The sequence below is a fragment of the Impatiens glandulifera genome, chromosome 8 (assembly GCF_907164915.1).
Source record: "Impatiens glandulifera chromosome 8, dImpGla2.1, whole genome shotgun sequence".
Taxonomy (NCBI): Eukaryota; Viridiplantae; Streptophyta; class Magnoliopsida; order Ericales; family Balsaminaceae; genus Impatiens; species Impatiens glandulifera.
Window position 1 is genome coordinate 7,947,001 of NC_061869.1, and position 18,020 is coordinate 7,965,020.

Sequence of the window (18,020 nt, forward strand, 5' to 3'; positions counted from 1 at the left end):
AGAAAAAATTCTAAGTGTTGGGAAGAGGTAATTGCGAAAATTTATTGGAAAACCTTCGCTTTTGACCCTCCCTAAAAAATATTTGAAAAAATTCTAAGTGTTGGGAAGGGGTAATTGCGAAGGTTTATTGGAAAACATTCGCTTTTGACCCTCCCTAAAAAAATTGGAAAAAATTCTAATTGTTGGGAATGAGTAATTACGAAGGTTTATTGGAAAATCTTCGCTTTTGACCCTTCCTAAAAAAATTGGAAAAAATTTTAAGTGTTGGGAAGGAGTAATTGCGAAGGTTTATTAGAAAACCTTCGCTTTTGACCCTTCCCAAAAAACATTATGTTCAAGGTCAGGACCGAGAGATATTTGAAAATCTATCGGTTTTGAATGTAGGTACCGAAAGTTAATTAATCGTGCTCTCTTATTGGTGGTTAGACATTTGATTGCTGGAACAGAGTACTAAAATCATCGAGCAATCTCTGAAGATCTTCAGAAACCTCTTCATGGGCTTTTATGATAAGTGCAAAGAATTGGACTTCATTCTCTGTTTTTGTTTGTACCATGGAAGCCAGGCTGCCCTTCCTTAACAATTTCTCCAACTGGTGACCCTCTATAAGGTTAATTTGTGATTAAGGGTATCCCTTGCAAGGTAATGGTTATACCCTCCATTTCAAAAGAAAATGTAAGGTTTTCGAAATACCAAGATGAAGTGCCTAAAGTAATTAACCACTCTATACTCAACACCATATCATAACTTGTCATGGTAAGAACTTTCATATCCGCTAGGTAATCTTTACCTTCCATGGACCATTTCATGTTTTTGCAAACGCTGGAACAAAACAGGGTTGAACCGTCTACCACTTTTACCGACAACACTTGGGGTTTTCATGGCCTTGTGGCCTATATTCCTTAGTATCATGTTGTTAATGAAGTTGTGAGTGTTGTTTGTGTCGATAAGGATCACCACCGGAAGACTCTCAATCTTGTCCCGGATCTAGAGAGTTTGGAAATTCTTGGAACCGGTTAAAGCATGCAGAGAAATGGCAGGCTCCTCCACTGAACTGGGTTGCAACATTGAAGAATCGTCAACAACCGTTTCTTAAACCAATTGGACATCTGGTAAGGCTTCTTGATCATTAGCCGAGATCATGAACAATTTTGTTTTACACTTGTAGTTTAGTTCCCATTTCTAATCACATTTGTAACAAAGACCTTTCCTCTTTTTCTCGTCAAATACAATAGGATCTAATTGTTTCATCGAGCCCTGATTCGCGCAGGAAGAAGATGCATGAGGAATGCCCGAAAAAGAAGTTTGGTTGGTACTTGACCTGAATAGTTTGGACAGTAAAGGGACAGAGTTACTATACAAGTTCCCTCTACTCCACAGGGATCTGTATATTGATTCTTGGGCTTTGGCCATCAATATTGCCTCGTTCAAGGTTTCCGGATTTCTAAGTTTGACAGCATCTGCAATCTCCTCGTTCAAACCCGCCATGTAACATTCTGTCACGTACTCCTTGGAAAGGTTAAGCAATTTCTGGGAAATATTTATATATTGTTGATTGTAATACAAGACTGATTCCTCATTCTGTCATAGGTGCATAATCTGTCTCATGGGGGTGTCATACATAGAGGGACCAAAATGTGCTAGTAGGTCCCTTCTGAACACTTCTCACGTCAAGATTTCCCAATTATTGCATTGCTGCAAATAGGAATCGTACCACATTCTGGCGTTGCCCGTAAAGTGGATGGTAGCAATGTCTGTTTTGGTTTTAACCTTCGTCTTATCAACTCGAAAAAATTGTTCTGCAGATATGAGTCAACCTTCCACTTCGGTTCCATCAAATCGAGGAAAGTCGACTTTGGTGAGTCGGGTTGGGGGAATATTTCGAACGTTCTATCACGTAGATGGTTTTGACGGCCATTACCCTCGTGTCCCCTAGGACAGTTCTCTTGGCCAAGAATACGAACTTTTTTTTCAGTGGTCATCATATGAGTTTCAATAGTGTCAAATCTACGATCCATTCTGGTGTTCACATCGAGAAAGGAGGAAGTTAACGCTTCGATGGAAGCACGAAAAGCATCTATCTCTGACTGTTTTCGGGTTTCCACCATGATAGGATTGTATGGCTCTAATACCAAGATGTTACAGGTTAGGGTTTGACCAAGTACTGAATTATGTGATTTTATGATTTAGGGAAGTAGAAGTAAAGTTTTGAAGAAGAAGAAGAGATCTGAAAAAGAATGAGAAATTTGTCAATTGATTAACAGCCAAGAAGAAGGAAATGTACATAACAATCTTTTTGATTTTTCCATATCATTGATAAAGAGATTTGGGAATTTTATACCCAAACATTACAGTTACATAACTATCTTCAATAACTACCCACTACATAAACAGTTACTAACTTGCATAACTGTCTACTACCTATAACTAAACTTATCATAAACACAACACACACAAAACATAACTGTAATATAATTATACTGAAATGACTAGCATCTAATTTTAGCGACATGTAACACAGGTTAGCTACATCTTCAACTATAGTATCCGAAGTATCAATTCCCAACCTGCTGAAATCACTTTCCTCTGTTTCATTTGTCAATGCCTAGTCTAACAACAGCACATTGTGAACCTGTCCAACTATCAATGTCATTAAGGATAACCTGGTGAGAAATGAAAAAAAAACATTTATCAATCTAAAGTAAAATAGTGTAAAGAAAATCAATCTAAATAAAAATTATCACTTACATTGTTAGCAATACAGATTGTTTATATAAGCCATCATAGACATCAATGTAGCACTCATGCTTACATTAATTTTGATTTTAATTTCTCTTAGGAATTCTAAGATTTTCATTTTGTATTGAAACAATATTTGAATGTATTGAATATCGACTTTCATCTTAGATCACGCGGTTGTCTTACATATTGATCGAAGAATGGTTCTGGGTAGATTTTGAGGGATGGAATTAAGGCAAAAGACAGACAGGGAACAGAATTAGGGAAAAACGGCCAACAGGAAAACGGGATTAGGGCAAAAGACGATAGACAGAGAACATAATTAGGGACAAAAATGATCGACACGGAAACGAGATTAGGAGAAAATGCGGAGAGGAAACTGGATCAGGGATTAGGGCTAAAGACCGTGGACGCAGACAGGGTTACGGGATTAGGATTATGGAGAAAATGCGGAGAGGAAAACAGGTAGAAGACGGCGGACAGGGTCACGGGATTAGGGGGAAAACGGCTAATAGAAAACAGGATCAGGGCAGAAGACGGCAGACAAGGAAAACAGGATTAGGGCAAAAGACGGCGGACAAGGAAAACAGGATTAAGGCAAAAGACGGCGGACAAGGAAACGAGATTAGGAGAAAATGACGGCTGATAGAGAAAAGAAATTTGAGATAGGTTTCTCTTAGGACTCTTGTCTCAATTTATTGAGAAACTGTAAGGTATAAAATACACTACAGTCCCTAAATAACTTTTAAAATTTAGAATTATATCAATTATTTTTTATTTAGTTAAATTTAGTCTCAAACTTTTAATAAAAGAGTTGTGTGTTTTGAATGTAAAAGATGAAGCTGAAATTTATTTTTCTATATTAAAAATAAATAAATTAATTAATCATTTCAATCATCAAACCATTTTTTTTAGTTTAAGCCTAGTCTATTTTTATAGTCAAAGTTATCATTCAAGTGTGATATTTCTGTTCACATCTCTTCTGAATCATTTTTTTTATCAATTACATCTAAATATCTAAGAATGACCATTTGAAATAGAATGCGATAACGAATCGAATTGTTATGTTTGGGTCGGTTTTTCTCGGTTTGACCCGTAGTTGACCGGTAATAGGCAAGGATGATATTTGTGTCCCCAACTTTGAATCGTCCCGATTTCATCCCGATTATGCTCTGATTATGCCCCGAATACTAAAATCACAATTAAATATATAAAAGTATCAATATTTTTTTTAAGTTTAATTTTTTTTAATTTTTTAATATATTACCATATATATTATATTAAAAAAATTGTTTATATAATTTAATTATATAAAAAAAATTAAGAATATGATATAAACGGTGCCCCACGGTGAATCTCCGAAACCGAATGGATCTCCAAATAAAAATAGGATTGGAATGGTAAGTGTATTCTCGGTCCGAACCGCCTCATTGTCACCCTAATTATGCCTCATTGTCACCCTAATTATATCTCATACAAAACTGAACCCTAAATTAGATGAAAAATAAATAATTATTAAAAACAATGTTGCAGGACATATTATGCATGTCAAACAAGTTATTACATTTGAATGTAGACTTGTTGTGAGTCAAAAACATTATAAATATTTTATTATTATTCATGTGGAAGTAAAAAATATCTTATAACTAATTTTTTTTTTTAAAAAAACTTAAATTATAGTTCATAAACTCAATAAATATTACGGTTCAATTCTTATGTCAAACATCTTCAATTAAGTTGAATTGGTTGTAATGACTTCTGAAATAATATTAGCCTTCTAAGTTAAAAAATAAATATACAAATTACCTTAATTTCAATACTAAACACTAAGTTATATTATAAAGTAACAATGAAATATACATATTGGTATTAATTAAATCAGTCAAAATTATTAAAATTCAACCATGGTAAACAAAAATTATCCATTATTTCTTCGTTAATAAAATTAGTCATATCATTGATATAATTTTATTTTTATATATTTTACAAAAATATGAATTCATTATTAATTTATCATTAATTTCAATTTATTATTTCATATTAATATAATGATTTTAATTAAATATGAAAAATACTGAATTTATCTTTATTTAATAGTAAATACTTAAATTCACAAAATAGATTAAAATTAATCTAATTCTTTTAATCTATAATTTTTACAACCGATAAATAATGATAGAATATATAATTTTATCAAACAATACATTATATAACCTTATAAATCTTATGTGACACAAAATAAAATTATATGAAAATATACTTATATGTTCAACAATCATCATAAACAAATAAAATACTAAATAAACAATGCAATAAAAAATAAATTTATTATATATACATAAGTATGTCACTTATTATTTTCCAACTTAAATATTATTAATTATTAATTGTAAACTTTTTTATAAAATGCCTAGTTTTCTAATTAATATTATTATTTTATAAATAAATAAATTTAAAAATAGTACATGTATATTAAAAATGACTTTTTAAAATTTATTAATTTAAATATTTGTAATCTAATCATTAAAATTACATTTTAAATAATACTTAATATTTTTTATAATAAATAACATAATATTACAAAAATATTCTAAAATTAATATTTTACTTATTAAAAATATATATTATTATTCATACAAGAAAAAAGTTTAATAGTATTTATTATTTTATTAGTAACTTTTTGCAATAAAGTAAGGATATATATTAAAAATAAATATTGATAAATATTGACACAATTTCAATTAAGATTGTGTTAATTGTTCTTTATATTAAAAATAAAAATTAACATAATTTAAGTTCAAATTCGTGAATATATAAATCATAAAAAAAATTATGTGAATATATATATATGTATATATATTTATTATTTTATTAGTAACTTTTTATAATATAAAGTAAAGATATATATTAAAAATAATTATGGATAAATATTCACTCAATTTCAATTAAGATTGTGTTGATTGTTGTTTATATTAAAAAGAAAAATTAACATAATTTAAGTTCAAATTACGTGAATATATAAATCATAAAAAAATTATGTGAATATATATATTATTTTTATAAAAAAATCATAATTTAAGTTCAAATTACGTGAATAAAAAAATCATAAAAAGTACTATAGTATTATTATTTTTAACAAAAACTAATTTTATAATCTAAATATTAAGTTTTTATGCTAATAATGATTTGTTTTTAATTTTCAATCAATAATATTTAATCTGTAATTATATGCACGCAATTTCAATTATGATTTATTAATTGTTGTTTATATAATTTTCTTTAATGAGATATATGCCTTAAATAAAATTTTAGATAATAAAAATAATATTTTAATTATAAAAAGAATATGTCATGTATTAATCATTTATTTTTTAATATATATATATATCACTCATATTTTCTATTATGAAATAAATTCATGTTGTTATTATTGATTTTTAAATTATATCATTATTATTCACTTATAATTTTGATCCTTTTATAAAATATCAAAAATACTAATTTATTATTTATTATTTAACTTTATAGAATTTATTAATTTAATTATTTTATATATTTTTAAATAATATATATATAATGAAAAATAAATTTTAAAATTATATTATAAAGAATACTTAATATATTTTCTTATAACAAATAATATAATATCACAAAATACTCTAAAATTTATAATTTATATTTTATATTTTTAAAAAGAGTAATTTACATTAGTTATAAATAAATATATATACATAATAACAATCAATATAATCTAAGTTAGAATATTAAAAATATATTAAAAGAACTAAAAATACAACATTAAAGCGTAACATTAAAAAAAAATGCTACTCAATAAGTTATCGAACTCGTAAATCTTCGAGGAGAACGTTTAACTTCAATGACAGACTTGATTGATTTTCTGTAACGAATCTCAGAAAGCGTCATAATAATATCGTTATGAACAATACGCATCGGACGACTACGATCATTGAGAGTTCGACGATTTCTCTCAAACAAATAGTCCACCAAAAAATAATTGGGATGGTAACCCAAATATGTAAGTCTGTCATTTCAATCACATCAATCCAAATCTCTCAGCAACTATTTAAGGACTCAGGCATTATTTAATGAATCACAGTAATACTCCACAATATTTCAAATACTAGTCACTCATCGACAATGCAAAAGTAAGTGAGTTGTCGATTCAACATCTTTGTGACACATATGACTAACGATAATATAACATTTTTTCATTCACATATCATCTGTAATAATTTCACCGTGAATAACGCTCTAACCAAATAACGAGATCTTTGATGGAATCTTTGACTCTCAAAGTTTTTTCCAACAAAATTTATATAGAATCGTCTTAGTGAACATCTTGTAGAAATGCCCTGCATGGAAATTATTCATATATTGTCAATGCATAACGTCTTGTTCAGACAATAACACTTGTTTGCGTCTTACCAAAAGTAAAACTCTATTATAGGTCGAAGTCTCCATAATGATTAATTTTCTTCTATATCTAAGTCGACTATCAAAACTATAAATCGGGGATCAAACATGTCATTAACTATGACATATTTACATATAGCAATGTAAGCAAACTCATAATACGTCGTAGCTAGACTTTTGACACTACACCAAATGTCGTCCCAAAAACTAATCGAATAATCATTCCCACAATGAATCTAGACTGCTCACGAAACTTTTTCACATAAAATAAATTCTCATCCGAATACTACACCTCATTGGATAATTAAAAATTTGGTTAACAAACTAGACCAATCGATCATATTTACATCTGATTATCGATGTCCAAAGACTCTTTGGCTTTGTTGAAAATTTACTACGTCATTTTGATAAAAAGATCTTTATTAAATAAAATAAGATCTCGAATATTCAAACCTCCTTAATCTTTAAAATATTTAACGTTGTCATAACAAATTAAATAAAAAAACAATGAGTTAAAAGATCTCCATAAAAATTTACACACTATTCTCTCCATTTTAACCGCCACACTTTTGGGGAGAATGAATAAAGACATCATATATGTGGGCATATATGACAACACATTCTTAATGAGGATTAACTAACCCCATTTTGAAATTATTTTACTTTTCAATCTAGACATATTACATTTCATTTTAGTGATAATCGAATCTTAAGAGACATTGAATCGTAATTTAGCACCCAATGACATACCAAGATATGTTGGTGAAAGACCATCAATTCTAAACCCCCAACACATTTTCCAACCCCATCCTTCTTCTATTCGAAATAGAATTTTAGAAAAAGATATATGACTTATTAAGATTAAATCGATGATCAAAAATGCAATGAATAGCCATAAAATATCTCGAAGGTGCTTAAAATTCATGTAGGTATCATGAACCATGTAGAGCGTGTCATCAGCGAAAAACAAATGTAATATAAAAAAGGATATTTTTTACTCAAAACTCACTACACAGAGCTTCCATAACAATGACGAGAAAAAAAAGAGTGTATCGCACGTATGATCCCTATATAGCTCTCAAAAAATCCCTGAAAACTCTTAACAATGATAGAAAACTTAATCATTGACAGACAAAATCTAATTCAACCAATACATTTCGCACTCATTCTCATTTTGTTCAATACATCAAACAAAAACTCTAAATTGACATGATCATAAGATTTTTTGTGTTTAACTTGACAAAAGCATATTTTCACCTCTTGAATTAGCTAAGTCAATTCACTCATTGACTATTAATACGGTATCATAGATTTGACGATATTTGATGAATGTCATCTGATTACTAGATATGATCGTCTCTATCACCCTCCACAACTTGTTGGCCAAACATTTTACAACAATCTTATAGAAAGATGAAACGAGATTGATGTGCCTAAAGTTCTTCACATCAATAGTCCCTAGAGCTTTACGAATGAAACATATCAAAATAGAGTTCCAACTCTTGTCAAATGATGAAAATTGATAAAAAAAAATGATTAATTACTTTCATAATTTCAGTCTTAAGGAAAGGTCACCCCTACATACAAAAACTCAAAGTAAACTCGTCGCATCCCGACACTTTATCACTTTCACACTTCTTAATGACCTTCTCAGCCTCCTACAAGTAAAACGAGTCTCCAACATATCTTTTTGCGTTGTACAAATTGAATAAAAAATTATATCATTCAATTTAAGTCTAACCTTAAATGACTCTTTAAATAACCACTTATAGAATTTGACAATACTCGTAGAGATTTCAGGTTCACTATCATGAATTTCCTCCTCAATCGAGATCAAATTAATCACAATATTTCTTTTTGTGCGTTACAGATCCCATGGAAAACTTGTTCCATCTTTGACTCTTAACCATATAGGCTTGTAGCTCTACTTTGCTAGCGTGCCCAATTTCTTTATCTTTACATGTATCGAATAACTTACTAACAATGTGAATCCGAGAATTAACCTCCTTAGCGGAGAGTTCACGAATCTCCTCATCTCTGTCAATGACATTAATTTCATTACACAAATCATTAATTTTAGCACAAAATAAAACACGATCTTCCACGAACCAACTTTTGAGAAGTTTACACAAATTCCTTAGGTTCACTTACTCGATTGAGAATCAACCGATGTCTAATTCTCCACCATGATTGCACACGCGGTATAAAGTCTCTTTGATAAACCATTTATTTTCAAATATAAATGATCGACATGTTTTCTCCATCTTTCAGTGTTTCATCAAGATCAGTCGGTGATCTGAACAACTCCATGGAATATATTTGAAAACCCTTGAAAATTTTATTCATTGATTATAAATCTATGTTATGAGAATGAGCGTGACCATGTTGTCACTACCTCTCCTAAAGGTGAATTGATCACCTTATAAAGGCAAATTAATAAATTAAAGTTTTTCAATTGTCTCTGAAAACTCGCGCATTGGGCTATTATGTATACTGGCCCATTTTCTTTTAGACGGAAATCTAACTTTGATCATGTCGCCCGCAAAAATAATTGGTAAGACCTAGAGATTAGTCATGTTTTTCGTCTCATTAGAAAAATATGTTTTAAATTGTGAAAGAACGATCCATAGACCGTACAAATTACCCATCAAAAATTATCCTTTCGATTTTTTAATTGAACGTTAATCGATTATATACCCAAATTAACATCAATTTTCTCATACATGTCCACATTTCATGTAACAAGAATTCCACTCGACGCCCCTATATAATCAAACATCTCAACCATACAATCGTTAATTACATAGATTCTTAACGATCCAATGATCTATCTTCCGAATTTTATTCTCACTGAAATAGTATATACCACGACCAATGATTTTCATTAGTGACTTAATGATACCTCTTTTTACACCATCATTCAACTCATATGACCCAAAATCTTTCCAATCATAGATAAAATCTAGTCGAAATAAGCTACTTTATTAGTGAATTTTTAATCTTTCAAACACACTTTAATAATCAAATTAGAATCTATAATAATATCATTATTTTATTTTCACAAATATATACTTCATATAAATCTTATATGACCAAAAATCAAATTTTAATAATAAAATATCCACATGTTAATACAATTATAAAATGGTTTTCCTTTCACAAACATATATTTTAAATAAATTTTATATGATACAATATTCACAAAACTAGCCTGATACTCCCTACGGATCTTCATTTTCATTTAAAACGTTTACAAAAAATTGAACTTGTGAACTTTTGATCCCTTGAATCGATGTTTTTACTAGACAACTTGTTGGGTCATGTTTTTTAAATTATAGTTAAAGAATTGTGGAATAAAATAGTAGAATATATATATAATCACTATTTTCATACATGAATATTATATCATGTTTTGCATTATAAACCCAATGCTGAGCATTTTTAGTGAAAGAATTAGGTCTATCAACAAGGACGGATCTATGTAGGGGCTCGGGTAGGCTGAAGCTCACCTCGAATTTTTTTTTTGCGGTTCAAATTTGATTATACCGATTAATTTTTATTTTTTTAATATAGTTCCATGTTTTATCTAATTATTAAAAAAATGAAAAAACTTATCTTTATCTACTAATTTTATTTATCTACTAATTTTATTCAGAATTTTTTCGTTATTTTTTTAAGTTCATCCCAAATTTTTTTAAGTCCATTCCAACCTTAATTCCTGAGTTCGTCCAACCTTAATTCCTGAGTTCGTCCTGTCTCTGAAAAGCGAGTGTACAAGTTAGTTATGAAAACAAAATTGTATAACATATCACATCACATCAATAACTATGGAGGTAAATGAATAGACTTATTTACGAATTGAAATCTCAACTTATTAGAACATGTTTGTATAGAGACTAGTTTAAAACTTCATTTAATATTCATTAATGTTTAATAATCCTAAAAAAGTGAAGCTAATAGTATTTAATAACCAAAAAAATGAACCACAAAGGTCAAGCATTTTCTATGTTTTTCCAAATAGCAATGATAGGGAGAACGAAAAAATTGTAGCAAATGAGGCAGCGAATAATGAGGCATTGTACATGTCACTTAATAAATAAGATGCATATCAATTTTTCTCTCTCTTTCATTTTAAATTGTACATGTCACCAAAATGCATTTAATAATTTCTCTCTCTTAATTCTTTTTTATTTAAATAAATTATTTAATATTTTCCCTTCTTTAATTTTATTATAAAATTATTATAAATATTTACTTAATTTAAAATTTAAAAAAATAAATTTGTAATTTTAACTTAAAATACAAATTATTAATATTTATAATAATATATATACAAAGAAAAGTTATATAAAAATGAAAGTTATAATATTATTTAGAAAGTAAATTTTAATATATATCTTATAAGAAAATTAAATAAGAATAAAAAGAGACTTTTTATTTTTTAAGAGAAATAAGAATGATTTAAAAAGAGAAATAATAAGTTATAATATGAATATTGTAATTTGAATTATTTCTCTTAAAAAATATTCATATTAAATTATTATTTCTCTTCTTTAAATCATTTTTATTTCTCTTAAAAAAATAAAATATCTCTTTTTATTCTTATTTAATTTTCTTATAAAATATATATTAAAATTCACCTTCTAAATAATATTATAACTTTCATTTTTATCTTTATAGAACGTTTCTTTATATATATATATATATTATTATAAATATTAATAATTTGATATGTAAGTTAAAATTATAAATTTATTTTTTTCAATTTTAAATTAAATAAATATTTATAATAATTTTATAATAAAATTAAAGAAGGAAAAATATTAAATAATTTATTTAAATAAAAAAGAATTAAGAGAGAGAAATTATTAAATGCAGTTTGATGACATGTACAATTTAAAATGAAAGAGATGGAAAAATTGATACGTATCTTATTTATTAGGTGACATGTACAATGGCACATCATTCACTACAATTTTTTCGCTCCCTCTATCATTACTCTTCTTTTTTATATATATGTTTATTAATTTTTTACAGTTATTACTTTTAAATATATATATATATGTATATACATTAATTAATTTAAATATACAATTATAAATTAATAGATAAAAAGAGAAAAAATATAAATAAAGAAAAGATAGAGAAATTATTAATGAAAGAAGGAGAGATAAATAAATATATTAAAAAAGACCTAGTCATCGATCCTAATCATTTTCACACGTCGCTACACTTTCGTTACAATATTTTCGCTCCCCCTATCATTACTCTTTTCCAAATATATCTTAAATTCTAATTTTATATCAAATCACTCTTTTCATTCATCCAAATACTAAAATTCAGTTATTTTATTTTTATTAAATTAAATACAAAAATATATTTAATAATTAAACCAACTAAAAATCAATTTTTTTTCAAATTATCAAACAATTTGTTCTTTAAAAATCCCCCAAACAAAACCCAAAAAACTTGGATCAAACAAACTCTAAAATAGAGAATAAGGTATATTTGTAGTTGGGTAAGGTATTGATTTTATTTTGGACATTAGAGGAAAAACAGTAGCTTTCATAATAATGTATGAAACTAGTATATATAATATCATTTTGCCATTGGCACCATATATATACATTTTAATGAACACCAATGGAAGGCATCTCCAACTGCAAATTAATTGATTAATACTAGAAAATTGAAAATGATGATAAGGAGTTTAACTGAGGAAGAGGAAAAAAGTTGAGTGTAATAAAAGTAAGAGTTTAATGGTTATTTCCATAAATGCAAGCAATAGAAAGAAGAGATGAAGAAGAACAACAAAGATTTTTAACTAATATCAGTCATCATCCAACCCACTTGGGGCATGATGGAATGATTTCCAAGCAGGGTAGACCTCGGTCGCTTCTTAAATGATGGCGAAACGAGATTCTCGTTTGATGTCAAACAACTATCCATGGAAGAATCGCCAAAAGGTGTATTATTATTGTAAGAGGAAAGGTTTCTCCTGTTTTCTTCATCTAAAGCTATTATATTACCACCACCAAATTCAGGAAATCCATTACCCATCTTTGAACCAACCTGATTCTCCTCTTCTATTATTGTGGTTTGATCAGTTAGAGCTTTACAAGCTTTATCAAACATTGATTGCAGATACTTCCCCTGTGCTTCCATCCGAAGCTGGAGGTGTCGTTGAACCTGTCAATTTATTCAAGTCACCAACAAAAACTTCATTTTCCTCTTCTTTTATAAAACTTGTTAAAGGGTGTTTTGGTCTTTTCATCTATTTAATCAAAAAGATCTGCGGGTTGTACCCCCATGAGCCCCTTCCAGTACTCTAATCAACGTGATTTAAGGGTGAATCGAAAGTTAGACCTCCACCTCGAAAGTTAGGTGATTTTATTTTCTTATTCCAAACAATATTAACAAGAAAAACAAACAAGCTCTTACCGTGATTTGAATGAAAATAGATTCAGACTCAAGGGCCTTGTTTGGAAATACTGAAAACAATTGCAGTTTCAATGGTGTGTGAGCCAAACTACATAAAAATGCTTGGATTTGGGAACCCAATGGTGTGAAAAATCGGATACAGCTTTCCAAAGAAATTTAGTTTTGTACTATTAGAATATTTGCAAGCTCCAAAATGAATTTTGGATTTTGAGCTTTTGGGATTTTTTTGCCTACTTTTGATTTTATTTGGATGCTTCATCACTGACTGTTAGACTTTCGGGTTAATATGGATTATTGAAAATAGTTTCATCCTTTAAAACAAAAACATTTGCAAGCTCTTTTTTTATACCAAACAAAGACATGTAATGATATCAGAAAACTAACCTCCAATTGCTCATGCAATCTGCATTGAACTTCCATCTGAACTCGCAAAGCTTCAGTAACCTGGTAGCCTCTGCTACATGAGAATTAAGCAACAAAATGAAAAAGAGTGATATTTGAGAAAGAAAATGTTGAAGTGTTTAGAGTATTTTTGAGGGAGGATGATAACTCACTCATTCAAATCTTGACCTACTTTTGTGGATGTTGGTGTAGATGAACCTGTATCCTGACTCTCTGCGACACAACATACTGCAATCAATACTTAGGCAAGGGAGTCTGAACAAGATTCAGGGTTTAATTTACCCAGAACTCTAAGAGCTTGTTTGATCTAGGATTTTTGGAAGAAATCTTGTTTGACAAAAAAAGGATTATTTGGGTTAAATATCTAAAATATAGTTTGTATTTAGTATTTTAAAATGCTTCAGGCGATGATTTGATCGATGAAAAACGAGTGATGATGGATAAGGGATTATAACCCTTCATCAAACAAGCCCTAATCATTTGATCGATGAAAAACGAGTGATGATGTATAAGGGGTTATAACCCTTCCTCGTTCCAGCCCTAATAGAGACTAAAAGTCCTCTTTCTCCAGTAATAACATAAACTCGTAAACACACAAAAGTCTGAGTTGGCTCATATCGGGAGGAATGATAGTCAACAAAGAATGTAACACTAACACAATGTGATGATTTGATAAAAGTTAAAACTTTATGTTTAATAGAAATTTAGTTGAGAAACATCATATATTTAATATCTTTATCATTTTGGCCCTGCATAAATTTAGATGAGTGGTTCTTTTTACACACTAATTTCTTTTTCCTTGTAGGGTTCAATCAAAGTGCTTTCACTGAGAATGGGTGGGTAAATAAATGGGTTAACTTTTCTTGTAAGTAGATTACCCATTCAACAACTTTCAAACCTTAAGCCATTTTTTATAGATAATCTTTACAATTGCTTCCAAATTAGGTTAATGTATGTAATCCCTGAAAATCTCTAACATCATGTAAGAACCAAGAAGATGTTGACTTGTGTTGTGTGCATGTTTTAGTCAAATGAACATGTATCATGGGCATTAATTTATTATTTGGAACTCAAGCTACACATTTGAATCATAAAAGACACTTGACACATACTAATATAGAGAAAAAACATACCATCTTTGGAATTATCAGGTACTTCCTTACCAGCTTGCTTTCCCAGTCGGTATTTCTATAAGAAGAAGAAAAAACATACAAAAGAGAGTTTACAAATACCTTAAAAAGATTATTGCTTGAAAATTAAAGCAAACAGATTTCCAAATGCTTTCATTTAACCTGAAGGTGTGATTTCAAATGATAAAGCGTAAGGCCTTTCACTCCCATTGTTCTCAATATCGTTTTCGGAGTTGCTTCTGCAATACTTAAAGCATAGATAGTTAGCTTCTTAGACAAATTTATAAACTGAAATAAAACATTGGAGTCAAATTTCAGTTTGTTTATAATTTATCACAAATTTCAGACTAATCCTCTTGGAAATGGTTGACAATACCAAATGTTATATTTCTATCTACAAAGTACAAACATAGAACACTCTAACAGTTACAAAGATTATGTTCACATCTTTGTCCTGCTAAATTTTATGTTTTTCCCAATAGGATACAGCTTAATGGATAAGGCTATAAAACTTGTAATTGAGTTCCATTCATGAATACAAAAGCATTAAAATGAATCATTCTAGAGACAAATTAGATTTGGAAAGTTAATAAAGGGAACATGCAGATTCTCAGATTTGCTCAATCCTTACAAAGGTTAAAAGGGTATCAGATTTATCCACTCTATCATCCTCAAGATTCAAATTCAAAAGGAACAAAACAAAAACACAATTTAAGCATATAAAGTATCAAATCTATTAAAGAATGAAAGAGATTAGAGATCTCACTATCAGGACCACCGAGCTGAGTAACAGCATCGATGAATCTCTCATGCAGTTCAGATGTCCAACGAAGTCTAGGCTTCGGATCCGCTGTTAAAACAACACAAGCGTCACCGGAAAGGCTTGTAGCATCGAGTGGTACCTGATAATCGCCGTGTCTAACAATACCTCCGTCGAGAGCTAGAGAATGAATTGCAGAATACATTTTTTTTCAAATAAAGCTGAAGTGGAATAATGAATCAGAGGTTTTGAGTTGAGATTGCACATGGAAATGGAAGAAGATGAATTAGTACATGTTTTATAGGAAGAAGAGATGAGGCTTCTGCTACTGCTGCTGCATAGAGAGCAGACATCGATGTCTTGTCTTCTCTTCTCTCACTTCTTCACATTTCTCTTTCTCTCTCTTGATATTGATCTGACCACGCCTCAATCGTTCTGACACCATCCTGCACATTTCAAATTCAGCTTCTTTATTTTCTTTTTACAGTTCTGATATTGAAATTATCTCTTGCAATACAATGTAATTTGTAAAAAAAAATATATATTGAAATAATATTTATAAATTAAAAATAATTAAATTATAAATTTCAGTAAAATCAAATAATCCATCTAAACTTATTTATTTTTTAAAATAAATTTATTGCTAATTTAATTATAAAAAAATTATTTTTTTTATAATATATAAAAATATAATTAAATTTGAATATTTATCTATATGGGGTATAATATTGATATTGTATAGAAATGCAGTTGAAATTCCCATGTTTCCCTCTCAAAAAGAGACAAAATGTTGTATTTATCAAAAATAAAATAAAAGGTTATATTTAAGAAAAATACCATTTTGTCCTTATGAGGCGAAACATGTAAAACAGTGGAAATCTCGTAAGAAGGGATTCCGTATATCAAAACTGTGATATACGGTAAATATTCAGTATGATTGTTATGTGCGCGCTGTGGATGGTATTTTAGACTACGCTTATCGGTGTTATTTTGGTATACCGAAATAACGATACAATAACGGTATAATTTTTCATATATTAATTTAGTTTTGTAACACATACTGTATACCATAATATATTAATAAAAATTACTGACCTACTAACCTACTTTTGAGTCTTATGTAATAGTATTATTAGTTATTCTTTTCTTAAATAAAATATTTATATTTTAACGTGCATAAGAATATTATTACTTTTATAATTCAGAAAAATAAATTCTATTTTTTTTATTATTTTTACAACCTATATTTAAAATTATTCATTTTTTAAATTATCAACCACAATATAATCAAATTATTATTTATTTTCATGCTATTTTACTTTCTAACAATATAATCAAAATTTTATTATTACTAAACTATTTTCTCTTTAAATTAACCTAAATATTTTTAAAATATTGTGATAACATTTTGATTTGTTATTTTTTTATGATACATCATTTAAGGATGACTAGATAAACAAAAACTCATAAAGTTATGTCTACTATTTGACATTTTTTATAATATGATATTTATTCTGTATGATAGTGGCTGAACTAAACTATTCAACCATACATTCCAATAGTTTGTATTTAATATATGTGTTTTAACAATATAAAAATATGGACTATTATAATTTATTTATGTAATTTTTATTAGGCATTTATATACACGTGTTTTTAAGTTAAATCTAACCTGAGACTTTATAGAGTTAATGTAACATAATTTTATGTTATAATTTTATTAAGAATGCTATTTGTAAATGAAGTTATTTGATTTGAATTTTGAATATTAATACATTTAATAGTTTTAAGTGGAGATTGAATGGACCATACATACACAAATTGAATGAATAGAGTAGAGCATGGCCCAAATACAACCAAGATCATGGAGCACTCTACAAAGTATAAATTAGTTACATCCATTGAAAAATGGTACCATTTTCGCGCTCTAAGAGCTACGACCTATCGATGGGGCGAAGCTATTAAAAAATATGTTGACTTTGTATCATTGCACGAGATATAAATCGATTTGATAAACAAATAACTTTATAGAGTTCTCATATTTGTTCACCAATCTAAAATTCAGTAAAAAGTTCACATAAATAGGTAGAAGCTGATATTTGTGTTTAGATGAATT

The 18,020-nt window shown here is 28.5% G+C and overlaps 1 protein-coding gene across 1 annotated transcript; it reads right to left on the reverse strand.

The window, feature by feature from the left end:
• Window positions 1-12,888: 12,888 nt before the first annotated feature.
• On the reverse strand, window positions 12,889-16,351 carry LOC124911773 (protein PHR1-LIKE 2-like). Its single transcript, XM_047452287.1, has 6 exons — window positions 15,911-16,351; window positions 15,307-15,383; window positions 15,148-15,202; window positions 14,167-14,227; window positions 13,997-14,066; window positions 12,889-13,360 (listed from the first exon to the last, which is right to left on the reverse strand). The coding sequence occupies exons 1-6, from the start codon at window positions 16,107-16,109 to the stop codon at window positions 12,992-12,994; spliced, it is 831 nt and encodes a 276-aa protein (XP_047308243.1). The 5' UTR covers window positions 16,110-16,351; the 3' UTR covers window positions 12,889-12,991.
• Between the last annotated feature and the right edge of the window lie 1,669 nt (window positions 16,352-18,020).